Source organism: Mytilus edulis, chromosome 12 (genome assembly GCF_963676685.1).
Source record: "Mytilus edulis chromosome 12, xbMytEdul2.2, whole genome shotgun sequence".
Classification (NCBI taxonomy): Eukaryota; Metazoa; Mollusca; class Bivalvia; order Mytilida; family Mytilidae; genus Mytilus; species Mytilus edulis.
The window spans coordinates 61,053,419-61,081,108 of NC_092355.1; the positions used below are offsets into that span (position 1 = coordinate 61,053,419).

The following is a 27,690-nucleotide window of genomic DNA, read 5'->3' on the forward strand; positions in this document are numbered from 1 at the left end:
CATATAATGTTCCAACATGACCATCGCACTTCAGCGAATGAACCATCGCACTCCAGCGTGGACCATCGCACTTCAGCGTCCCATCGCATCTCCGAGTTCTATATCTATATAAACCATCGCACTTCGGCGTGAACCATCGCACTTCAGCGTGACCATCGCACTTCCGCGTCCCCATCGCACCTCCGAGTCCTACATATATATATATATATATATGTTCCAATTGTCGTTTCTACAATCCGTCCCATTTTCCCAGAATGTGACCTACCTATTTACACTTATCACGGGGTTTGTACTAACACGAGCAACACAATGGATGACACATGTGGAGCAGGATCTGCTTACCCTTCCTCTTGCTCAGTCTTTACTTTTCTATGTTGTGTGTAATGTACTGTTGTTTGTATGTTGGTCTTTTTCTTTTTTTAGCCATAGGTACTCGTTTTATTTTCGACTTGTGAGTTTGAATGTCCCTTTGATATATTTTGTTTCTTTCTAAGTGGCTCACCTATATATATTCAGGCGAGAATAGTTCCATTCTTACATAAAGATAAATGTACATGTCATATGAAGAGAACAGGACTAGACAGACATGGGCTACATTTGTAATTTACTATTTCCCAATGTAACTATATATATCTAAAGGAGGAAATGCTATCATGCAGGACACAAAGGGGAAAACATATCTTGATATTTAAATAATACAAACTCACTTGGCACAAAAAATGTGTTGATATATCCATTTTTGTCAGAGCTTCTGCCAAGGCTTTGAAATTGCTTTGATCTTTTATCTCTTTCCATTTTGATAATACCAAATACTTCGCAACCTCTATATCATTTGGATAGTTGTGTGTGATACTATCCCATTTCTTCGACATTTCTAGATATGACACTAATTCATGCATTTGGTTTGATACACAGTTGGTTGAGAAACGCAGTAATTCAATATCACTTGGTATCTGGCTTAAAGCATCATCGCTTAAACCTGTAAAAAACATTGATATAACAATTAAACATGTTAAATCTTCCTTGTAGTTAAATGTTTACTTTAGGTAGTATCTTTCAAGGAATTCCATATGTTCAGTTACAATATTTTTAAAAGTAAATACATAGCAAGAATTGGGCTGAACAAATATAAGAGCCAATAGGTTGTGTCTACTCCAAATGTAAAAGTGATCAAACGATGGATGGCGTAACCGAAATGATGAGAAAAGTATTGATGGACCTTTGGGCAAATGAAAGGGAAACAAGTTGTCATAGGGGCAAATCAAAACCATAGATCGAAGAAGAACAGGCAACATCATGTCTATCAAATGCTTAAATGATGTCTCTCACCTTGGTATGTGTAGAAAATAAAAGGATATTGAGTATGTGCATATTCAACAACAAACTCATCATAAATACCAGGATTGAAATTTTATATTTGCGCCAGACGCACATTTCGTCTACAAATTAAAAGACTCATCAGTGACGCTCGAATAAAAAAATGTTAAAAAGGCCAAATAAAATACGAAATTGACAAAGGACACTCTCCAACATTGTAGACGAAAATAGAATTCATGACAAAGATCTCTGTTTTGTTGATCATTCACATAACTAGTCACTGGCTCAGACGTACTTTATATATATTTATATAAACAAGTCTAAATTGAAAACTTCGTTCAATAACCTATGATTACGTTGGATAAAAACCGCAATTTTATAAACTTGTGCATGTAAAACAAATTTCGTTGTAGAAGGGTCTAAATACAGCACGAACAACATTTTCCAAAAGACCAACAAGAGTGCACACGCTGAAATGTCTCGCCTTCTATACTAATCATTGATATTATGTTGATAGTCCGAAGTATAAAGCTAAGGTTTATTACAACTGTCACATAAACTTAACATTAACCAAGATAACTAAACAAAGACCAATGAACCTTGAAAATGAGGTCAAGGTCACATGAACCATGCCAGGCAGACGTGTACAGCTAACAATGCTTCTATACAACATATATAGTTGACCCATTACATATAGTTTAAGAAAAATAGACAAAAACCCAAAAACTTAACACCGTGAAAATGAGGTCACGGTCAAATAAAACCCACGCCACTGACATAAAGATCATAAAATATTTCCATACACCAAATATAGTTGACCAATGGCATATAGTATTAGATAAAAAGACCAAAACTCAAAAACTTAACTTTGACCACTGAACAATGAAAATGAGGTCAAGGTCACATGACATCTGTCCGCTAGACATGTACACCTTACAATCATTCCATACAACAAATATAGTAGACCTATTGCATAAAGTATGAGAAAAACAGACCAAAACACAAAAATTTAACTATAACTACTGAACCATGAAAATGAGGCCAAGGTCAGATGACACCTGCCAGTTGGACATGTACACCTTACAGTCCTTCCATACACCGAATATACTAGCCCTATTGCTTATAGTATCTGAGATATGGACTTGACCACAAAAACTTAACCTTGTTCACTGATCCATGAAATGAGGTCTAGGTCAAGTGAAAACTGTCTGACAGACATGAGGACCTTGCAAGGTATGCACATATCAAATATAGCTATCCTATTACTTATAATAAGAGAGAATTCAACATTACAAAAAATTTGAACCTTTTTTTCAAGTGGTCACTGAACCATGAAAATGAGGTCAAGGACATTGGATATGTAACTGACGGAAACTTCGTAACATGACGCATCTATATACAAAGTATGAAGCATCCAGGTCTTCCACCTTCTAAAATATAAAGCTTTTAAGAAGTGAGCTAACACCGCTGCCGCCGGATCACTATCCCTATGTTGAGCTTTCTGCAACAAAAGTTGCAGGCTCGACAAAAAAACGGTGAAAAAAGTATATTTAAACAATTCGCATTTGACTAACAGGCCCGAACAATTGATGTTCTTTAACTCTGCTGACTGCCATTGGCGATTGCCAAATAAAATTGATCACGAAATGTAACAAAATGGATCTTAATATAAAGTTAATACTAAACAGAAAACAATAAATTTGTGGCCTAGATGATATGCCACAAACACAAGGTGTCAATATTTTTTTGTACACCAGACCAGATATATATTGCTTTTTGGTTGTTTTAAACATTTTCATAAATATCAGGTGAATTCAGAAATGTAGGTGTTGTACATGCTATAGGTGTAGATCACTAAATTATCGGTAATGCAAATTTTGTCCAAATATTTTCAATGAGAACTACTCCTTTAATCAAATTTTTCAAAGGCTTTGCTCATATCAACCTTTAATGTAAAGTTATAAAATGACACTTACTGTATGGGAGAGAGTACTAATGCTTACAATGCAATTAGCCAAATAATTAACTTTATCTAAGCTTAAGCTAGCAAGATAAATCCTTTGAAAAAATAATTTATCGCCATTGATTTTTAAATCTCGTACAATTCTTTACTGATATGAAACTTTTATGTAAATTTTATAAATATCTGAGAAGAAATTAAAGCTTCCCAGAGCTTACAATGCATTTTCAATTTAACAAAAAAAAATCCTTGCATCCATTTTTAAAAATTAATATATCAATACTGATTTTTAAACTTCAGCATGATATTGCTTATATATAAATTTTATAAAAAAAAGAGTTATATGCTGATCAGTCTCTTCTATCCATGTCATGAAAAACATGATTAAATATAAAGATTTCACATTCGGTCGAGTTTCATGGCTAAAAAATTTTACATGATCGATGGTCTAGAATTTGGTGATGTCTTACGATTAGAAAAGAGTGATCCAGCGTCAATTACCATCTGCTATTATGTGATGTCTGACTTGATATAACTTATCAACATATTTTAAAGGAGTAACAAGACGGGATCACATGTGGAGCAGAATCTGATTATCCTTCCAGAGCACCTTTGATCACCACCAGTTTTAGTGGGGTTCTCGTTCCTATGTCTTTGGTTTTCTATGTTGTGTTTTGTGTGCTGTTTTTGTTTGTATTTTTCTTTCTAGCCATGACTTTGTCAGTTTATTTTCTACTTATAAGTTTGAATGTCCCTTTGGTATCCTTCAGCTCTCTTTTAAAGATATTACAGTGCATTTTTTTCATATAGTTTCATTTCATAACTTCTTTCAAAATAATTGATCATCACTGTTTTTATAAGTGATGACCATGACATGACCTTAAAATTGTCTTGACACTCCACTTTGTCAATTGTTAATCCACTAGAAGAAAATCATCACATTTTTTATTAACATTCACAATTTCACATGTTGACACAGATTTTGAATCCACACAACTTACCTGGACAATTCTGCTCACACTCTTCCTTCTTCTGTAAAAATAGTAGAATATATAATACTAATTACTTGAATATAGATATAGGAAGATGTGGTGTGAGTGCCAATGAGACAACTCTCCATACAAATAACAATTTAAAAAGTAAACCATTATAGGTTAAAGTACGGCCTTCAACACGGAGCCTTAGCTCACACCGAACAACAAGCTATAAAGGGCCCCAAAATACATATAAGGCAGAAATCAAGAATATTATAAACACGATAATAGACTACATTTTACAAACAGACAAGTTCATTTAACACTAACAGAAAACTAATAGAGAAAGTGATTACACAATAAGATCTTAAAGATAAATGGTGTGAAATTACTTGGTTCTAAATAGGAATTTTAGCATTTTGACCTAAATTATATATTTTATGTTAAAAATCTAATTGTTTTGTATATCTTGATATAATATTCAAATTCCTCAAGTCAAGAAGGAATGAAACTTTCTTTTACCCCATGATATAAATAGACATTCAATAGCAGGTGCCTCAATTAAATGTACACTAAGTGACATCGACATTTTTCCATTCTTACGTTTACCGCCATAAGCCTGTAAATGTCATGGTGGGTCACATATAACAACCAACATGTTTCAATTTAATCTTTGCACTGCATGTTTTCTTTAGTATATTACATGTATTATAAACAAGGAGCTTTGATTATATTTTTGAAATATTCGTCCAACATCAATAAAATACCAAGGATGTAGACACAGTAGGCTTCATTTGAAGAGGTTATATGCTAACATAGCAAATCATGTAAGGAGCTATAGCTAATGTTTAAAAATGTTCCTATTCTTATACAAGATGATTAGCTATATATATATAGAGAACTTAAAATTTGAAAATTTCAACATAATATATCTGCACATTAATTTAAAAGATTGGATTATTTACCAATATATACAAATTAGTATCCTATTCTGACTCTATAGCTGGGTAGTTATTTATCTATGCTAACTCAGTTATCTACAGTACTTAAGTCTCATGTGAACAGGGTCTTACAGACAGTTTTGAACTGTATCAGATCTACGCATACATGATAAAGGCTGTGTTCACATTCAATGTGGCCGAACAACACTGATAATTAACGTGTGCACTACACTACACATGATTAATGTATTGCTTGGTCACTACTTGAATATTTATGTATATCTGACTCATTTGATTAGTTATTCTAAAAATAGTAGATGTTTTTTTTGTTAAATATTCCTAAATAAACTTTCTATACAGATACATGTCTCACCTGTATTTTATGTTAATATCACAATGCTGATGTTGAAATTAAAAAGCTATGTCTCAATATCTGATTTTTCACTGAACAGCATTCAGAGTCAATGAATCATGACCAGGGGGTGCCCAACCCAGGATAACGTTGAGAGTTCCATCTATATGTCCCCATTCAAATGCATTTTTATTGTCAAACTCACCTTGGTCTATGTGAATATTAAAGGAAGCAGATGGATTCATGACAAAATTGTGTTTTGGTGATGGTGATGTGTTTGTACATCTTACTTTACTGAACACTGCTGCTTAAAATTATCTCTATCTATAATGAACTTGGCCCATTAGTTTCAGTGGAAAATGTCAGTAAAAATTTACAAATTTTATGAAAATTGTTAAAAATTGTTAAAAATTGACTATAAAGAACAATAACTCCTAAGGGAGTCAATTGACCATTTCGGTCATGTTGACTTATTTGTAAATCTTACTTTGCTGAACATTATTGTTGTTTACAGTTTATCTCTATCAATAATAACATTCAAGATAATGACCAAAAACAGCAAAATTTCCTTAAAACTAACAATTCAGGGTCAGCAACCCAATAACAGGTTGTCCTATTCATCTAAAAATTTCAGAGCTGATAAATGTTGACCTGATCAACAATTTTACCCCTTGTCAGATTTGCTTTAAATGCTTTGGTTTTTGAGTTATAAGCCAAAAACTCATTTTACCCCATGTTCTATTTTTAGCCATGACGGCCATCTTGGTTGGATGGCCGGGTCACTGGACACATTTTTCAAACTACTAACCCAAAAGATGATTGTGGCCAAGTTTGGATTAATTTGGCCCAGTAGTTTCAGAGGAGAAGATTTTTGTAAAAGATTACTAATCTTTACGAAAAATGGTCAAAAATTGACTATAAAGGGCAATAACTCCTAAAGGGGTCAACTGACCATTTCAGTCATTTTAACTTATTTGTTAATCTTTCTTTGATGAACATTATTGCTGTTTATAGTTTATCTCTATCTATAATAAAATTCAGGATAATAACCAAAAAGAGCAAAATGTCCTTAAAATTACTAATTCAGGGCCAGCAACCCAACAACGGGTTGTCTGATTCATCTGAAAATTTCAAAGGCAGATAGATCTTGAACTGATAAACAATTTTACCCCTTGTCAGATTTGCTCTAAATGCTTTGGGTTTTGAGTTATAAGCCAAAAACTGCATTTTACCCCATGTTCTATTTTTAGCCATGGCGGCCATCTTGGTTTGATGGCCGGGTCACCGGACACATTTTTCAAACTACTAACCCAAAAGATGATTGTGGCCAAGTTTGGATTAATTTGGCCCAGTAGTTTCAGAGGAGAAGATTTTTGTAAAATATTACTAAGATTTATGAAAAATGGTTAAAAATTTACTATAAAGGGCAATAACTCTTAAAGGAGTCAACTGACCATTTCAGTCATGTTGACTTATTTGTAAATCTTACTTTGCTGAACATTATTGCTGTTTACTGTTTATCTCTATCTATAATAATATTCAAGATAATAACCAAAAACAGCAGAATTTCCTTAAAATTACTAATTCAGGGGCAGCAACCCAACAAAAGGTTATCCGATTCATCTGAAAATTTCAGGGCAGATAGATCTTCACCTGTTTAACAATTCTACCCCATGTCAGATTTGCTCTAAATGCTTTGGTTTTTGAGTTATGAGCCAAAAACTTTACCCCTATGTTCTATTTTTAGCCATGGCAGCCATCTTGGATGGTTGGCCGGGTCACCGGACACATTTTTTAAACTAGATACCCCAATGATGATTTTGGCCAAGTTTGGTTTAATTTGGCCCAGTAGTTTCAGAGGACAAGATTTTTGTTAAAGTTAACGACGACGACGGACGCCAGACACCAAGTGATGAGAAAAGCAGGCCAGGTGAGCTAAAAAGGGTGTCCAACCACCGGACACCTCCCCCTAGGTGTCCAACAGTTGATTTTTATCAATTGAAACAAAGTAAAGTTCAGTTTACGCATTTAGGATACCAACACCGCTACAATTGAAGCTCAATGTGAACCTTATCTTAAACACACAATACCTAATGCTCTTTTGCGTATAAATAGTAAGCAGTTTACTACTATACATTTTATACATCTGGCCAAAAAGGGATCTCCATGGCCTGTTAAATGATGGCGGCCTTCCATCGTTAAAATATCATGCGCCATCGTCAAAAGATGCCCGCCATCATTAAATTATCTTCCGCCATAGTCAAATGAAACCCGCATTGTCAAAAATTGTTTTCGTTTTTCTAGCAGTCGCCATTTTTGTTAGCAATTATAATCAATTAACCCTTAGGTTATTGTATTATAATCCAAAGGGTCCCCCTTGATTACAGTTTTAATGCCCTGAGGTATATCCGGCCAAAGATCACTAATCACTCGTACAGGTAGATCGACACACCTTGCATGAGAACAAGATAGATGACTGATTGCATTATTTAATAACAATTTTCAGCAAATGGAAATTTAGATTAAAAAATAAATTTTAAATCCAGTAATAAAGAAAAAAAAGTTCAAGTCGAACACGTGCTTATATTGACGACTTACGCAATCAGCATCCCCCCTTTTCAAACAAGTACAAAATAAGACATTAAACTGAACATTATTCATGCCATATAACACGAGCATAGCAATTATCGATAATATTTAATATCTTTACAAGTTCAAAAGTAAATACACAATTATTAACTATAACTTGATTATATCTGAAGAAATCTTGTATCGTAATTCCGAATTCATTCTGTAATTTACAATCAAATTGATACATCCAGTCTTCCAGTTTTCATTCAGTATCGAAAGATAAATGTTGCATAGTAAATATATTACTATGAAATAAGCTATTTAAAGTCATTAAAAAAAATTCAGTTGTAAACGTTTGTCCTCCAAATCTTTTCTTCAGTGTTTTACAAAACGATTACGAAACTTCTGGTATTTGATACTGCAAATCGTCGATTCCAGTTCTGCCTTTGACAGTGAAAAAAAAAAAAAAAAATATCCAACCGATTTTTAAGCCCTATTCAATTACCAAAATAGCAAGAATACGAAGTGGGAACCCCAAGGACAGCACATCATTCTTGACAAAGGGGGAGCAATGCAGGCTTGGCATTGGAATTGTTACAAATGACATTAAATGAAAATATTTGTTATTCTATGCTGAAATAAATAAAATAAGCAATCAAGTTATATCAGCCTTCTCACCATTCCTTTCATGGAAATTAAGCAATAAAATGTTTTCAATCACGCCACGCCATAGACGCGGGACTTTGTCATGGTGAAAATTCCTCTATCGTTCAGTTTTCATCCATGGAGATTCCTGCAGGCTTTGATATATGCAATGCATCTGGTTAAGAATTGGCCACATCTTCCTATCTTTATCATGTTTATGTTAGTAATAAAATAGATTGATCATGTTTACAATCATCCTATCTTTATCATGTTTATGTTAGTAATAAAATAGATTGATCATGTGTATAATCAAAACATGCTCCTAAAAAAATCTGAGTTAACAATATTGTCATTGTTATTTATTATGACATATTGTTATTATATTTTTTTATGAGATTTTGTCATATTTTATTGCACTGATAATTTTAAACACAAAATATATACCTTATCTTGGTTCCAAACCAGCCAGTTTCCTGCATTGTGTGTTAGTTTATGTTTGTCACACATCCATTCACTGGTCTGCACAGCTTCCGTTTCACTGATGAAACATTGCATCTGAGAACATGAATATTCAATGTGAAAAGGTGATTGTTGGCTGCGTTTTGCATGGATTGTGGACTGATAGAAATCTGATATTCTCTCCATTGTTGTAACCAAGCATTCCTTAACACCTGTAGCTATATCTGGTACAATTAATCCTGAGGAGGTTCTGTGGATGATGTAAAGAAGAATCTTGTTGCCTTCAACACATACAACAATATCATGTGACTTGTCAAAAGATAAACCAATAAATCCTGAAAACAGGAGTGTTCTTCCCTCGTACTGCTTGAGGGTCCACATGCTCAGACATGCACTGATGAGACGATTTGGTAGGGCTGGTGGTATGATGGTTCCTTTGAAAAGAAATGCTAAACAAATAGCTCTCTCTGGTGTACACTCTTTGTCCATGAAGCTGGTGGTGTTTCGCTCTATAACCATGCAGGGAACAAAAAAGTTTTCCACTGGTAACCGACTTCCTGTAATTGTATCATATCTTCGCTGCTCTGCCAAGATGTCCAAATAAATAAGAATGTTAAATATAAACTCTTTGTATGGCAGAATTGCACTGAAATCTTTTTGTTCCCAAATCAAATAGAGGTCCTCCCGTCTTATGGTCCCACTTTCTGACATCCGCTTGAAAGTTTCCTGCATTCTTGTTTCTTTGGGCCAAAATACTTTATCTGCAAAATATAACAAAATAAAATCTTATAAAAATAGAACAAAATGTGGTGTTAATTGCTAACAACTTGTCAACACAAAACAAACCGATTGGTATATCAGGTAGGGTTAAACATGTTTGTAACTAATTAAAGTTCCCTTGAAATCCTACAAAAGTATTTGACCAGAGAATTATATGAGTTTTGTGAACTAGTAATTGGGTTCAAAACTTTACCTTGCCATTATGTTTTACAACTTCACATTATATTGACCAAGTGTACTAAGTTTCAACTCCATATGACCAGGGATCTCCATGGCCTGTTTAACGATGGCGCCCCGCCATCGTTCAAATGTCTTGCGCCATCGTCAAATGACTTGCGCCATCGTTAAATTGTCTTGCGCCATCGTTAAAATGTCTACCGCCATCGTTCAAAACTTCATCGTTTTTTGTAGCCCGACGCCATTTTTTTTATCAATTATAATCAAATGCATGTAATTGCATAACCCTTGGGCTTTTTATGTTATAATCAATACAGTTCTAACGCCTGATGGATATCCGGATTAAGATCGCTAATCACTTGTACTTGAGCATGTATACAGGTATAGATCAACAAAATAGACAGGAGAATACTATCTGAAAATAGACGATCCATTTGTCGAATTAATCAACTAAGTTTCAGCAAATGATTATGATAATTTAGGTTAAATAAATAAATTAATAATCCAGTTACAAAGAAAACAGTTTAACAAGTCGAACACGTGCTTTATTTTGACTTACGCAATCAGCATCCCCCTTTTCTTAAGAAGTACAAGACGCAAAACAGTAAATATTATTTCATCGCAAATAACTCGAGTACTGCTGTAATGATAATTTAGGATTACTTTATAAGTTTAAAAGTACCCATACAGAAAAAATGATCACTAGGCCAACTGCATTTGCTCAACTGGCCGCCAGTTGAGCTAACAGTTGAGGGCCAGTTGAGGGCTAGCTGGCCATCAGTTGAGCAAATAGTTGAGGGCCAGTTGAGGGCTAGCTGGATTTTTGCCATGCAAATTAGGTAGCCCTCAACTATCAATGCTCAACTTTATGCAAATTAGTTGAGCAACGTTGAGAAAATATCATAGTTGAGGGATAGGTGTCCAACAGTTGAGCAATTAGAGTTGAGGGCTACCTGGCCAACAGTTGAGGGCCAGGTCATTAAAAGTTGAGGGCTAGGTGGCCAATAGATGAGGGCCAGGTCATTAAAAGTTGAGGGCTAGGTCTTAAAAAGTTGAGCATTATGTGGTAATTGCAAACTGATGACTACACATTGTAGAAAAAATAAATTTAAATTGTGTATTTTTATAGCCAAAATAATGCTGAAAGATCTTGTTACTCACAACATACTACATGAATGCTTCATCCTTGCTTTTTAGAAGTTATCTAGCAAATAAATATAGATATCTAGTTTTATACCAAATTCATTATATTAGAATATTCTTATTTTATTAGTAATACTTTCTAAAACAAATTGTCTTAATAATAAAATAAACATGTCTCCTGTCTTACACATTTTGACAATATAATAAATAAATTAAATTAATGCATAAATATATTGTCTCACTTTATTCTTCACTCTTTAAAGTTTATAAAGAAAACACTTTAAATATCACTATTTTGAACTAAAAGAGCATAATTATACACTTATTCAAAATGGTGGAAATCAAATCTAATCCAATGTACTTACCAAAAGATGTTTCCAGAAATATGTGTTAAACATCAATCTTCCTAAATCCAAGAGTCATGTCATCAGAAGAATACACTGCACTTTTCAATGTCAATACAGTTATTTGTAACTTTTTTCATCTACATTCATTGTAAAATTCATATTTTTAATTCATGATAGCTAGAAGACATCTTTGCTTGCCATTGTGCATGCTCAAACCCAGTTCAAATTTTAAATGTTTGAGGTTCTTTTGGGTATTGTGACAGTGTGATCACTTTGAGATTTGCCCCTAAGAATAACTGTTAACTACCTAAATCCTAAATATTTGATATATCTTATAATAAAAGAAATACTGTTTGTTTTTTTATCTTTATGTCAAAGATTTAGTTAAGTTAAGATACAGAAAAAATGTATAAAATTGAAAGCTTCCCTTAATTTTGCCTTAAACTTTGTGTACATTTATAATAGTACTTCCTGTCCATTTGCACTAAAGACAGATAAAACAGATGGCACATAACATTTATATCACCAGGTCATATTTCTAATTGCTCAACTTTTGCTCAACTATAAAAAAAAATCAAAGTCTGAACGCTCAACTTTTCCTCAACTACAAAAATTTCAAAGTCTGAATGCTCAACTTTTCCTCAACTACAAAAATTTCAAAGTCTGAATGCTCGACTTTTGCTCAACTACAAAAATTTCAAAGTCTGAAAGCTCAACTTTTGCTCAACTATATGAAAACCAAAGATCAATTGCTCAACTTTTCCTCAACTTAATGGCCAGCTTCAGTTGAGGGCCAGTTGAGCGACATCTATCCAACATACAGTGCTTGGCCAGGTTTGAGTTTAGCTAAGATGCTCAACACCTAGCCCTCAACTATTTTGCTTAAAACAGCTAGCCCTCAACTGTCCGCCACATGGCCATCAACTGGCCCTCAACTTTTTTTTCTGTAGGGGTAAAAACTTAAATATTTCCTGTAAAAAAAATATCGTATCGTAATTCCGAATTCATCATTAAAAACCTTTTCATTTGTCAACGTTTGCTTTACAAATCTCTTTAACCTTTAACATAACCCGTACGAATCGTTTTGTTGTTGCTGCAAATCAGCCATACCGGTAATGGGTTCTGAATTTGACAGTGTCCATGAAAAATAAGCTCCACATCATATGATTTTTAACCCCCATAACAATAACCAAAAATACAAGAAATCTACATGGAGACCTTCATGACAGCTTTTGGTCATTCTCGACTAAGGGGGGACCATGAAAACTTGGCATTTGAATGGTAAAAAACGGCAATAAATGAAAATATTGATACTTCTAATTCTATAATGAAAATTAAAATAAATATAATTTAAATAAGCAATGAATTAGCATGTTCACCATTCCTTGTATGGAGGGATAAAATACTTCCAATCGCGCTACACTGTACAGCGTAGACACGGTTTGTAATGGTGAAAGTTCCTCCATGGTTCAATTTTCATCCATGGAGATCCCTGAAAAATACTTCCGATCGCGCTACACTGTACAGCGTAGACACGGTTTGTAATGGTGAAAGTTCCTCCATGGTTCAATTTTCATCCATGGAGATCCCTGAAAAATACTTCCGATCGCGCTACACTGTACAGCGTAGACACGGTTTGTAATGGTGAAAGTTCCTCCATGGTTCAATTTTCATCCATGGAGATCCCTGTATGACCACAACTCCAAGATAAGCTACTGTCATAAGCATTTTGTATAAGTTTTCATGAAATTGTGTTGAGAAATTTGGGGACAAACGTACGAACATTGGTAAATCCTAATGACCCTAGCTGTACTATTGTAGGGGCATAGGAATGGGTTGGTTTATGTTTAATGTACAAGTTTGAAAACCAAATGGACTAATTTTAGGTTTTGATCTACGTTACTTTCGCAATAAGTGCTAAGAAATTAAGTAAAGACCCTGTAGATCATTGCATTACACATGTAACATTAATATAAATTGTAGGATGAAACAAAGATCAATTAAAAGATACATATTATTGCATAAACAGAAAGTAAGCGAATTCATTTCAGCTTTAATTGGTTTTTAACAGGATGAATAATACGATTACGAGTGAAAATCCTGGTATTGAAAAACTGTCTGCTAATTATATAATCATTCTTTAAAAAGCACTAAGAACATAACAATCATTGCTCAATATCACATATATATAACATATAAAAATATGTACTCTGACTCATTTCAAACAACGGAATTCATAAATTATTCTTTTAAACATATGTTAAAGGTCAGAGTTCCAATATTAGTTGTAATATAAATATATTTGTATCTGTCACAAACACATAAAAAGAACACTCAACTGTGAAACAAGAATGGAAAAGCTCCAACCAATAGTATTGACACAAATGAGTATATATTGAAAACACAACCTGAACTGACATAAATACCTGTCACAAAGGACTTCATGATCTCTATAATAGGTATTGACATGAATACATGTCATAAACGACCCCATAACCTCCATAATAAGTATGGAAATAAATACCTGTCACAAAAAACACATTTCCTCAATTATTAGTATTGACATAAATATGTGTCACTAAGGACCTAGTACCTCCAAAATAAGTATTGACATACATGCCCGTCACTAAGGAACTAATTACCTCTATAATGAGTATTGACATACTTACCTGTCACTAAAGATCTCCTAACCTCCATAATAAAACTGATATAAATATCTGTCACAAAGACTTGCATAACCTCCATAATAAGTATTGACATAAATACATGTCACAAAGAATTTCAAAGCATCCATAATACGTATTGACATAAATACCTGTCACAAAGACCCTCAGTACCTCCATAATAAGTATTGACATAAATACCTGTCATTAAGACCCTCAGTACCTCCATAATAAGTATTGATATAAATACCTGTCATTAAGACCCTCAGTACCTCCATAATAAGTATTGACATAAATATCTGTCATTAAGACCCTCAGTACCTCCATAATAAGTTTTGACATAAAGACCTGTCATTAAGACCCTCAGTACCTCCATAATAAGTATTGATATAAATACCTGTCACTAAGGACCTCATAACCTTCATAGTAAGTATTGACTTAAATACCTGTCATTAAGAACCTCATTACCTCTAAAATAAGTATTGACATGAAAACCTGTCACAAAGACTGGCAGTACCTCCATAATAAGTATTGATAAGAATACCTGTCACAAAGGATCTCATAACTTCCACCATAAGAAGTGGGTTGATGATGACGTAATTTCCTAGCTGTGGAGTCTCAAAGTATACAATCTTCCCCAGTGAGTGGTTGAAATGCAGGAAATCTTTGAGTTGGTCTGGAGACAATACTGACACCTTGCTTATAGCATTTAATTCTTCAACATCCTCTAATGACAAGATTTGTGTTCCTTCGGCCACCAGTTCTGCAATCTCAAGCTCAAGGGGGACACATGCATTTGGCATTTGTTCGCCCCAGCACGGATGTTCAAATGTAAGATCTGTAATGGTCTTTTTGAGGACGTCAATTTCTGGGTCTGTTTTATCCCTTGCATTAACAAATATCCGTTGTGTAAGGATTAGATGGTTTCTTCCCTCATGATCTTTGAACAACTCCTCTACTCCATTGTACAACTGTTCACGCTTGGACTCAACATCCTCCTGAAAGGTGATAATTAAAGACATTATCTATGATCTTTTAAAAATGATTTTTTTTCTAAAATGAATGGTCATAGTAAACATTAAAGAACATTACAAAACAGTTCATGCTTTTTATTTACTAAAAAGATTTAATACACACCAATAGTTATGTATTTTGAAGTGTTATGTGTTGTCTACTAATAATATAAACAGAAAGGGAGGAATCAATGGAAAACCCCTCCCCCCAATAAATAATTACGGTGGATTACTTCAAGGAGTTGCTCATTCAGACCTCGGTGTAAGCAAGAGTGTATAAGTGTTTCATGTGGTATGGGAATCAACCGTCATGTCTTGTTTTCAAATTTGTGCAAGTCTAGTTTAACTCTGTCAAGCTTTTTTTTAAAGACTTGTGGATAAATGAACTTCGACAGGGACAAAAAGGTAGCAAAATTGAAATCAAATCCTCAAACAAAGATAGGCGTATGCCTTTAACATACGAAGAATTGTTTGGTTAAGTTAAAGAAATCTGGGTTGAAAACATAGTTGATTTCATAGTTAAGATACCCAAGTTTCCATACCTTCTTAACAACAATCAACAATCAAAGTCAATGGCTTATCTTAATTTAAGTTCTTCTTAAAAACATAAAGGGTCAGACATTATTTGTACACAATTTAATTTAAAAAAAATATTCCAGATCTTTGATAGTTTTGTGAAATTTATTCACAATCATAACAATCCAATTATTTAGAGCTTGGTCTATTGTAAAGACAATTATCTGTTGTTGATTGCCATATGTTGACCACTAGATATTCTTTGGGCTGCTGTCTAAGTAACCCTAAGGAATATCTGCTTTAATCATATGAATTATTGATATGAAACAATTATGATCCATTTTACCAGGATTTTCTCTTGAGTTAAAATTTTCTCATGTTATATTAAATGAATAAAAGACAACCTAAATGATTAATGGTTACATAATACAAATATGAATAAATAACTGGACCAGAAAAGATTGAATTGATCAGCCTCCCATTAATATCAAGGTAACTTACCATGAGTACTTTGTCTTTATGGGTGGCAACAAACAAGATTTTCGGAATGCCTACATATACAACCTTACAATATGTCAGGATTGAGTTCACCCAATGTTGCAGAAATACTGAAAATATAAAGAAAATACAATATAAGTTTAATAAGCTCACTGACATGTTATATAATTGATATTGATGAAAACAAATGAAATCTGTTTAATTGGGTTATAACGTTCGTACTTTTGAAACTTCAGTATTTGTGCAAAGTAAATACGAAATTCCTTTAAAATCCAAGCAAGCTGACTATTCTGTGTATTTTGTCAACCATTTCAAAAAATGGTGGCTGACAGATAATTTTTGACATTGGGAATCAATTTGAAATAAAATATAATACTTAAATTTCTTTGAAATTCTATATCAAATAGATGTTCCTATAAAGTTATGATTTAAATTAAACAAAAGCTACGTTTTTACAATAACTGTTTTCCAATGTCACAAATTTTCACAAACAATTTAGAAAATAAAACCATAAAAAGTTAAAAGAAGCTGCTCATGACAATTTTTGTTTTAAATGGTGCATATTGCAAATAAATGATATTAGTTTTTTTCGGTTTGTTATCAAACTTAATATGCTTAACGCAGTTTAACATTTCCTCATTCAATTCCTGTTACCCACTACAAACAGACTATTATTACAGAAGAAACAAGTAAGTTGATATTGAATAGTATTTTTGAATGCTAGTTTTATTTTTAAATTGTCTTTAGCATCATCTTGTTATTTGTTGCAAGTTTTATTTTTCTGTACAGACCAAAAACAATAACGATGCATCATTAAAAGTATATAATTGACATGATTCTTACTTATTATTTCTTGCTCTGACAATATTTGTTGGTTTTTCACTTGTTTTTTTAATCACTAGTCTATTTTTGTGTCCAGTCACATGTACTACCAAATGAGATATTTATACATGTAAAGTTCCCATCGAATGAACTTCAAAGAGAGCAACATCTGTTTGATTACCTTCCCAATATGTAACAATTTTCACAGTAAACTTGAAGCCTGGTTTTTATTGTTGAAAATGGATTGATTTTTTTTTATATATAGAAAACGATCTGAATCTTTGTATTGTAACCAACTTGCTGTATATGTGTACGTACCTGCTGGAGTTGGTGTCATGTGCTGTCCTGGAAAACACAGAACATCTGGGACTATTTCATGCAACTGCTTACTTCCATCAAATACCACGAGAAACAAAGCCCTGAAAGTCATGAAGGTTTGGTGTGTCGTATAATAGACATACTGTCCACCGAAGTCCCAAAAAATGAGTCTTCCAACTTTCATCTTGTAGTTTCCACTTTTAAGGACTTTTTCCATTTTCTTTCTTATTTCTTCTCTTGTCATTTTCGATTGCATGCGTGTTTTCAACTCTGGTCTTCTCTGGGACACACTGTCAGACATTTGAGGTGACAAAGATTTGACTGCTAGAGGCTGTTGAGAAGGACCACTTGTCATGATGTTATCATCACTTCTAACAGGATTGGACTCTGGTAGCTGTTCAAATGGCTTCTCTGATTCTTGTCTTTCAACCTCTTCTACTGAAGTCATTAACACCTTATTGTACACAACATCCAAGGCATTATACGTTTCTGTAAAATATTATATATCACTTGAATAGATAATTTTCAATAAAGATGTATTTCTGTTAAATAATTAGCAAATGTTATACTGGTACCATTTTGTTTAAAACAATCATCAACAGGCATGATCATGGTCAAATGCATTTAATGATTGTTAACACAAACTAAACATATCTCAAGGGAATTAATAAGGCCCGTTTTGTCATATTTTGTTTTTACAAAGAATAAAACTACCATGTATCTGTTTTATTGCCGTGTTCTTACTTTGGGTGATCAGCAAAGACTCCGGAATATATTTGAAACTAGAGACCTCATGAATGATTTAAGTTAGGTTTTAGAATCAGGATAATTTCTAAACGTTTATAGATAGAAAGCAATGGCAATAACTGAATAGGCGATACACTCCAAGTTAATAGCTAATACATTATAGTATATTCTTAACAAAGTGAACTAATATAGGTATATAATAGACGATAATCTCCAAGTTGATGGCTTATTAATTCATTATAGTATATCCTTTAACAAAGTGAACTAATATAGGTATATAATAGACGATAAACTCCAAGTTGATAGCTAATTCATTATAGTATATCCTTTAACAAAGTGAACTAGTGCTGTAAATATAACATGCAGAAGGTTTTCATCAGTAGTCAGTAAAACAGTTCTATAGAAAGTATTTCTCCTAGGAAATCTTAAGGCATATAAATATTGCCACAAAATATGACTGTTTAAGTTATCATGGTAACATGTCATTTTCTCTGGTACATCAGACCAGAATTTGTTTAAATCATAATTGAGACTACATTCATCAATCCAAGCAAGAGTGCAAAGTTTGTATCAATTAGTTCAAAGCATACTTAAATCTAGTGCCTGATATGTGAACCATTAACTTATATGACAACGTAAAGTTTTCAGTAAATCTATTTATTAAAATCGAGAATGGAAACGGGAAATATGTCAAAGAGAAAACAACCCAACCAAAGAGCAGAAGACAGCCGAAGGCCACCAATGGCTCTTCAACACAGCGAAAAAAATCCCCAATCCAGAGACAGGCTTCAGCTGACCCCTAAAAAACTTTATACCAGTTCAGCGATAATGGATGTCAGACTAAACTCCTAAACATATAAACATGATAAATGAACCAAATTTAAAAAAAAAACATACTATTTAAGCATACCCTAGAAGGTGTGCCATTTTTTTGAAAAACTGCCTTTTAATCTGAGAGTTAATGTCCCATAACTCTAGAAAGATAAATCAATACAATTTTATAATTGAAAGAGAGCTTTTATTTATCAATCTGAACAACAAAATAAAGTTTTAATCAATTGATCATGTTGATCAAATTCATATTTCAATGAATAAAACAACATTTAGAATTGTAAACTCAATATATTGTTTTTCATTATATCCCCTTGTGTCAGCTATACATGTGACATATATTTGTTGTACAAAGTCTGTGGTAGTCTCATTTGTGGATGTAACATTAATGAACAAATAAAGGGGATATGATTGTACATACTGTATACTCTATACATCTATGGTCTCCCCGTACAATAACCTGGATGAACTGGGAGATACATACTGTATACTCTAAACATCTATGGCCTCCCCGTACAATAACCTGGATGTACTGGGAGATACTTACTGTATACTCTATACATCTATAGTCTCCCTGTACAATAACCTGGATGTACTGGGAGATACATACTGTATACTCTATACATCTATGGTATCCCTGTACAATAACCTGGATGTACTGGGAGATACATGTGGTATACTCTATACATCTATGGCCTCCCCGTACAATAACCTAGATGAACTGGGAGATACATACTGTATACTCTATACATCTATGGTATCCCCGTACAATAACCTGGATGTACTGGGAGATACATGTGGTATACTCTATACATCTATGGCCTCCCCGTACAATAACCTGGATGAACTGGGAGATACATACTGTATACTCTATACATCTATGGTATCCCCGTACAATAACCTGGATGTACTGGGAGATAGATGTGGTATACTCTATACATCTATGGCCTCCCCGTACAATAACCTGGATGTACTGGGAGATACATGTGGTATACTCTATACATCCATGGCCTCCCCGTACAATAACCTGGATGTACTGGGAGATACATGTGGTATACTCTATACATCTATGGCCTCCCCGTACAATAACCTAGATGAACTGGGAGATACATACTGTATACTCTATACATCTATGGCCTCCCCGTACAATAACCTGGATGAACTGGGAGATACATACTGTATACTCTATACATCTATGGTATCCCCGTACAATAACCTGGATGTACTGGGAGATACTTACTGTATACTCTAAACATCTGTGGTCTCCCTGTACTATAACCTGGATGTACTGGGAGATACATACTGTATACTCTATACATCTATGGTCTCCCCGTACAATAACCTGGATGACTGTGAGATACATGTTGTATACTCTATACATCTATGGTTTCCCCGTACAATAACCTGGATGTACTGGGAGATACTTACTGTATACTCTATACATCTATGTTCTCCCCGTACAATAACCTGGATGTACTGGGAGATACTTACTGTATACTCTAAACATCTATGGCCTCCCCGTACAATAACCTGGATGACTGTGAGATACATGTTGTATACTCTATACATCTATGGTTTCCCCGTACAATAACCTTGATGTACTGGGAGATACATACTGTATACTCTATACATCTATGGTCTCCCCGTACAATAACCTGGATGACTGTGAGATACATGTTGTATACTCTATACATCTATGGTTTCCCCGTACAATAACCTGGATGCAGAGATGCAACTAATCGTCGGACCCGTCAGACCTAAGGGGCAGAATTTATGCAGGTCCGGCAAAACTTGTAGCTGTGCAGGAACTGATGGCCGGCAATATTTTAGTCCGCTTGGGTCCGCCAAAACTGAAATCCCCGTCGGCCCCGGCAGAGTATTTTGTTTATAAAATTGCGATCACCTTTAATAAAAGTAAATGTCCTGTTCCCCCGCATTTTCTAACTCCGGGAACCAGTATTTCCGCTCAGTAATAGTCTTTCGTACCTTGTCCATCTCGCCCCGAACAATTCTCCGTATTTCCGTCATGTTTTTTGTTTTAGAAATTCGCTCTCTAGGAAGGAGGTCTATTAAGCATAGTTGATAAGTTCAGGAAATATGTCATGGCCAATAAATTTGGAAGTGGGTCGAAACCCGGTAAAAGACCAAACCAGTCACCTATTCAAGTTGATAAAGCTGTAAAGCCGAATGAATCTGGGAGTGATAATGATTCTGACTATGAGTCAGATTTTGAATTTGAACAGAATGAAACTACCAATGACTATCTTGTTTCAAAGTACTCTTGTGAAGAATAACTTTTAATCAGATCAATATTATGTAATGTATTATTCAATAAACTACAATTGTTATGAATCACAGGTTATTTTAAAATAATAATAATATCAACAAAATCAAAATTAACGTTTGTTCAATAGCATAATTTCATTTGATTTTTGAGTGAAAATATGGGTCTGGCAGAAATTTGATGGGTCTGGCAAAACTTGGTACCCTGTAGGCCCCATTGTCTGACAGGAAAAAAAAACTGTTTGCATCTCTGTGGATGTACTGGGAGATACTTACTGTATACTCTAAACATCTATGGCCTCCCTGTACAATAACCTTGATGTACTGGGAGATACATACTGTATACTCTATACATCTATGGTTTCCCCGTACAATAACCTGGATGTACTGGGAGATACTTACTGTATACTCTAAACAGCTATGGCCTCCCCGTACAATAACCTGGATGTACTGGGAGATACATACTGTATACTCTATACATCTAAGGTCTCCCCGTACAATAATCTGGATATACTGGGAGATACTTACTGTATACTCTAAACATCTATGGCCTCCCGGTACAATAAGCTGGATGTACTGGGAGATACTTACTGTATACTCTATAGACATAATTTAGTACAGTATTTTATACTCTTTACTTTTCAAGTTATATAAAGATGACCTGATTCTGAAGCTAATAGAGCATGTAGAGAGGTGGAAGATACCAAAGAAGTATTCAAATTTAATAGAAAAGTTTTAATGTTGTAGATATCCCTACCTGGATCAATATAAATCCAGCTTCTAGTGTCAACATCGAGGCCACAGCGACCTTCTATAAGGGAAATCCCATCGGTGGGATATCTTCCTTCTGGGATGATATCACCAGCTAAGAGCTTGACAAGACTTGATTTTCCGACCCCGAACTGGCCTGTTACCATACAGCGCATGTCAAAGGAAGCATACGTTCCACTGCCAAGTAACCTGTTTAACATAGCAGACTTTGTCTGTGTGTGGATTGGATCTGTAATTATAACAGTTTCTATAAAAAGGTCATTTAGTCCAAGTTCAATAAAGATTTGTTCACTGATTTAAGTTTGTTATTAATATTTTTCATTAACAAATCATTAAAATTCTGTCAAACATGGATTGATTGATTGTTGCTTGTGTAACGTCCAGTTATCTAAAAGAAATCTATGAAAGTCATATTGAAGATCAGATGAAATCATGAACAGGAAACTTTTTTATACTTCTCTAGCTATAACTAGAGGCTCTCAAGAGCCTGTATCGCTCACCTGATTCTACCTGGGTTTTTGAAATCATATAAAACTAGAGGCTCTCAAGAGCCTGTGTCGCTCACTTTGGTCTTTGTGCATATTAAACAATGGACACAGATAAATTCACAACAAAATTGTGTTTTGGTGATGGTGACGTGTATGTATATCTTACTGTACTGAACATTCTTGTTGCTACAATTATCAATATTTATAATGATCTTGGCCCAGTAATTACAGTGGAAAATATTTTTTTTAAATTTACCAAAATTTATGAAAATTTTTAAAAATTGACTATAAAGGGCAAAAACTCCTTAAGGGGTCAATTGACAATTTTGGTCATGTTGCCGTATTTGTAGATCTTATATTGCTGAACATTATTGCTGTTTACAGTTTATCTCTATCTATATAAGTATTCAAGATAATAACCAAAAACGGCAAAATTTCAATAAAATTACCAATTCAGGGGCAGCAACCCAACAACGGGTTGTCCGATTCATCTGAAAATTTCATGGCAGATAGATCTTTACCTGATAAACAATTTTAATTATGTCAGATTTGCTCTAAATGCTTTGGTTTTTGAGTTTTAAGCCAAAAACTGCATTTTACACCTATGTTCTATTTTTAGCCATGGCGGCCATCTTGGTTAATTGGCCGGGTCACCGGAAACATTTTTTAAACTAAATACCCTAATGATGATTGTGGCCAAGTTCGGAATAATTTGGCCCAGTAGTTTCAGAGGAGAAGACTTTTTGTAAAAGATAACTAAGATTTTTGAAAAATGGTTAAAAATTGACTATAAAGGGCAATAACTTCTAAAGGGGTCAACTGACCATTTCAGTCATGTTGACTTACTTGTAAATCTTACTTAGCTGAACATTATTGCTTTTTACAGTTTATCTTTATCTATAATAATATTCAAGATAATAACCAAAAACAGCAAAATTTCTTAAAATTACCAATTCAGGGGCAGCAACCTAACAACAGGTTGTACGATTCATTTGAAAATTTCAGGACAGATAGATCTTGACCTACTACAAAATTTTACCCCCTGTCAGATTTGCTCTAAATGCTTTGGTTTTTGAGTTATAAGCCAAAAACTGCATTTTACCCAAATGTTCTAGTTTTAGCCATGGCGGCCATCTTGGTTGAATGGCCAGGTCACCGGATACATTTTTTAAACTAGATACCCCAAAGATGATTTTGGCCAAGTTTGGATTAATTTGGCACAGTAGTTTCAGAGAAGAAGATTTTTGTAAAAGATAACTAAGATTTACGAAAAATGGTTAAAAATTGACTATAAAGGACAATAACTCCTAAAGGGGTCAACTGACCATTTCGGTCATGTTGACTTACTTGTAAATCTTACTTTGCTGAACATTATTGCTTTTTACAGTTTATCTCTATCTATAATAATATTCAAGATAATAACCAAAAACAGCAAAATTTCATTAAAATTACCAATTCAGGGGCAGCAACCTAACAACAGGTTGTACGATTCATCTGAAAATTTCAGGACAGACAGATCTTGACCTACTACACAATTTTACCCTCCGTCAGATTTGCTCTAAATGCTTTGGTTTTTGAGTTATAAGCCAAAAACTGCATTTTACCCCTATGTTCTATTTTTAGCCATGGCGGCCATCTTCGTTGGATGGCCAGGTCACCGGACACATTTTTCAAACTAGATACCCCAAAGATGATTTTGGCCAAGTTTGGATTAATTTGGCCCAGTAGTTTCAGAGGAAAAGATTTTTGTAAAAGATAACTAAGTTTTACGAAAAATGGTTAAAAATTGACTACAAAGGGCAATAACTCCTAAAAGGGTCAACTGACCATGTTGATCATGTTGACTTACTTGTAGATCTTACTTTGCTGAACATAATTGCTTTTTACAGTTTATCTCTATCTATAATAGTATTCAAGATAATAACCAAAAACAGCAAAATTTCATTAAATTACAAATTCAGGGCAGCAACCCAACAACAGTTTGTCCGATTCATCAAAAAATTTCAGGACAAATAGATCTTGACCTACTACACAATTTTACCCCCTGTCAGATTTGCTCTAAATGCTTTGGATTTTGAGTTATAAGCCAAAAACTGCATTTTACCCCTATGTTCTATTTTTAGCCATGACGGCCATCTTGGTTGGTTGGCCGGGTCACCAGACACATTTTTTAAACTAGATACCCCAATGATAATTGTGGCCAAGTTTGGTTAAATTTGGCCCAGTAGTTTCAGAGGAGAAGATTTTTGTAAAAGTTAACGCAGGACGACGACGGATGCCAAGTGATGAGAAAAGCTCACTTGGCCTTTCGGCCAGGTGAGCTAAAAATAGAGTGGACGTGGGTGGGTACTTGTATTTCCGAACAACAAAAAGAACCTATAAGTACTGATCTGAGAGTACTCGCAGTTACTGACAGCTAGTTCAAAGCCACTAACAACTAAGAAAAAAAACATGCATCTAAGTTTTGCATTTAGGTAAAGATTGAAACAAACTGTGTGTAAAAAAGAAGGATTTACTATTATTGGATAGTAATGATTGTCCATGAAAAAAGAGTCATCTTGACCTAAATTAATTCTGGTTAAGGTACATTAAGATACAAAATCTAATCAACTACAAGTCATAGAAGAATAATATCTTTTAGATCGCACTTCTTTGATAACAATGGACCTTGAAAAAAATTCAAATTTGTGTTTAGGTCCAGATGATAGCAACAACACATAAAAGAGGAATGCTATATGTTACTGAGCACTACTTTGATTTTATTTAAAGTCCACACAATTTATTATTTTTGTAACAGAAGCACAAAAAAAAACAATACTCGTTATTATGTCAATATATAATTGTAATATGATGATTATATTAATGGAGAACTACTAGTATTGTTTTACTGTGAATTCTTCTCGTTGTTGTTATTGGCGTTCTAATTCTTCTCACATACAAGCTTGTCTGGGGATTTCTGTTAATTTTGCTACCAATTTTTTTTCCATATCCCATGCTAGGATCAATGTTACTGAGGTTGAAAATTTCATATCTGAATATTTTTTTCGTTATCTGGAAAGTTACTTTTGACGACGGATCTTGATTGTTTCTTAGGGGCTTCTTTCTCATGGATCTGGATCACTCTCGTGAAAAAAATTGGAAAATTGTCGAAACTAATTTGACTTTTATGCATTGACCTACAGTACTCCGCCATAAGTATTCGTAAAACAACAATGGCGGTCACGTCATGGAAGGGTAAACAAGATTTGACCGTCGTCTCCATGTCACAATCGGGATGGCAATGAATCTATATATAGATGATCATGTGGAAAAACAAGTGGTTGTCATGTGACACGTGCGTAATGACGTCAGAGGCGTCTGCACTTACGTTGTATCTAATGTAAACAAAATGGGTCGCAAGGGAAAAGAACTGACATCTGATCAGAAAAGTCGTCTCGCTGCATTAAATGTAGAAAAAGTGAAATCGTCAAATTGACAGGCATTAAACAGAGTACTGTTTACTGTTTTTTGAAGAGGTATGAGCACCGGGGTGATATAGAAAACATTCGGAGAACAGGCAGACCAAAATCCTTTCATGACCGGGACATGAGAAAACTTTCCCGTTGTGTAAAAAAACATCGCCGTAAATCTTTATCTGAAATTACTAATATTTTTAATGAGAGCATTGATCGACCTTTCTCTAAACGAACTGTTGAACGCAAATTACATGCTGATGGGTTTCACAAGCGGTCAGTAAAGAAAAAAATTCGTATCCGTGAGGTCAACAAGAAGAAACGAGTGGCATATTGCAGGGGGAATTTACATAAAACTGTTAATGCACACTGGAGTAAAGTAATCTTCAGTGATGAGTGCAAGGTAATCATTGGGCAGGATTCTCGTGTCAGTGTCTGGAGAAAGGTCGGAGAAAAGTGGCTGACAGATTGTATTTGCCCTCCATCTCAGCGCAAGTATAGTTTAATGATCTGGGGATGCATCACTTACCATGGTGTCGGAACTATTACTGTTGTTGAAGGTAACATAAATGCCTTAAAATACATTGAAATTATTGACAATAACTTGTGGCCAGTGGTTGTTCGTCATTTTCCAGATGATAACTACGTTTTTCAAGATGATAATGCCCCCCTCCATCGAGCCCGATCTGTTCAAGATTTTCGTAGGGAAACGGGTCTAAAAAGCATGAACTGGCCAGCTCAGAGTCCAGACCTCAATATTATAGAGAATTGTTGGTGGGTATTAAAAAGGGAACTGCAAAAACGAACTCAGAACATAAATAATACCAAAGACCTGGAACGTGAAATTCGTGACATATGGGACAAATTAACTGTTACTTTCCTGAAATCGTTGTATAACAGCATTCCAAGGAGGATTTTACGAGTCATGAGGAACAAAGGAAACATAACAAAGTATTGAGGTAGGATTTTTTTATTTTGTTACTTGTTAAATAGTTCCAAGTTTTTTCAGGTGCAGATTTACATTGACTGGCGGCCATTTTGTTTTTACAAATACTTATGGGGGACGGCTGTATAATGGTTTACTTTTACAAATAGTGACTTGGATGGAGAGTTGTCTCATTGGCACTCATACCACATCTTCTTATATCTAAACACAAAAACTCAACATTGACTAATTCACCATAAAAATCAGGTCAAAATAAGGTGAAAACTGCCAAACAGACATGTTCACTTTACAAAAAATATATAAATCATATAAAGTTTATAAATTAAAGAACCTTAGTGAGCACGCTCACATACCCCACGTCCCCACATTGTCATTGGAGAAATTAATTAAGTATAAGAAAAAAAATTGTATAAGAAAAAATATTGAATAATAATTTCCTGTCAAAATACATAGTATGTCCTTATTATCTACAAAGTTTCATGAAATTCTGTTGTGTGGTTTGAGAGGAGTTGCGATGACAAACTGTTGCAGTAGTACATTAAAGTAAATAAGTTCAAAGGGGCGTAACTCCTAGAAAAAAAATTGAATCGCAATTTCCCGTCAATATGCACAACTACATAGTATGTCCTTATTATCTGAAAAGGTTTCGTGAAATTCTGTTGTGTGGTTTGAGAGG

General features: G+C 34.2%; 1 protein-coding gene and 1 long non-coding RNA gene across 2 annotated transcripts in view; both read right to left on the reverse strand.

Annotated features, from left to right (window-relative positions):
• Positions 1-27,690, reverse strand: part of LOC139498915 (uncharacterized) — a 437,948-nt gene that overhangs the window by 90,475 nt on the left and 319,783 nt on the right. The window lies entirely within an intron of this gene.
• The window catches only part of LOC139499275 (uncharacterized), a 71,610-nt gene that overhangs the window by 22,529 nt on the left and 21,391 nt on the right, over positions 1-27,690 (reverse strand). The window contains exons 6-12 of the mRNA XM_071287945.1: positions 22,115-22,357; positions 17,497-17,985; positions 16,360-16,466; positions 14,874-15,327; positions 9,205-9,980; positions 4,279-4,309; positions 708-979 (exon numbers count right to left, since the gene is read on the reverse strand). Coding sequence (XP_071144046.1) covers positions 708-979; positions 4,279-4,309; positions 9,205-9,980; positions 14,874-15,327; positions 16,360-16,466; positions 17,497-17,985; positions 22,115-22,357 — 2,372 coding nt within the window. The remainder of the gene's footprint in view (positions 1-707; positions 980-4,278; positions 4,310-9,204; positions 9,981-14,873; positions 15,328-16,359; positions 16,467-17,496; positions 17,986-22,114; positions 22,358-27,690) is intronic.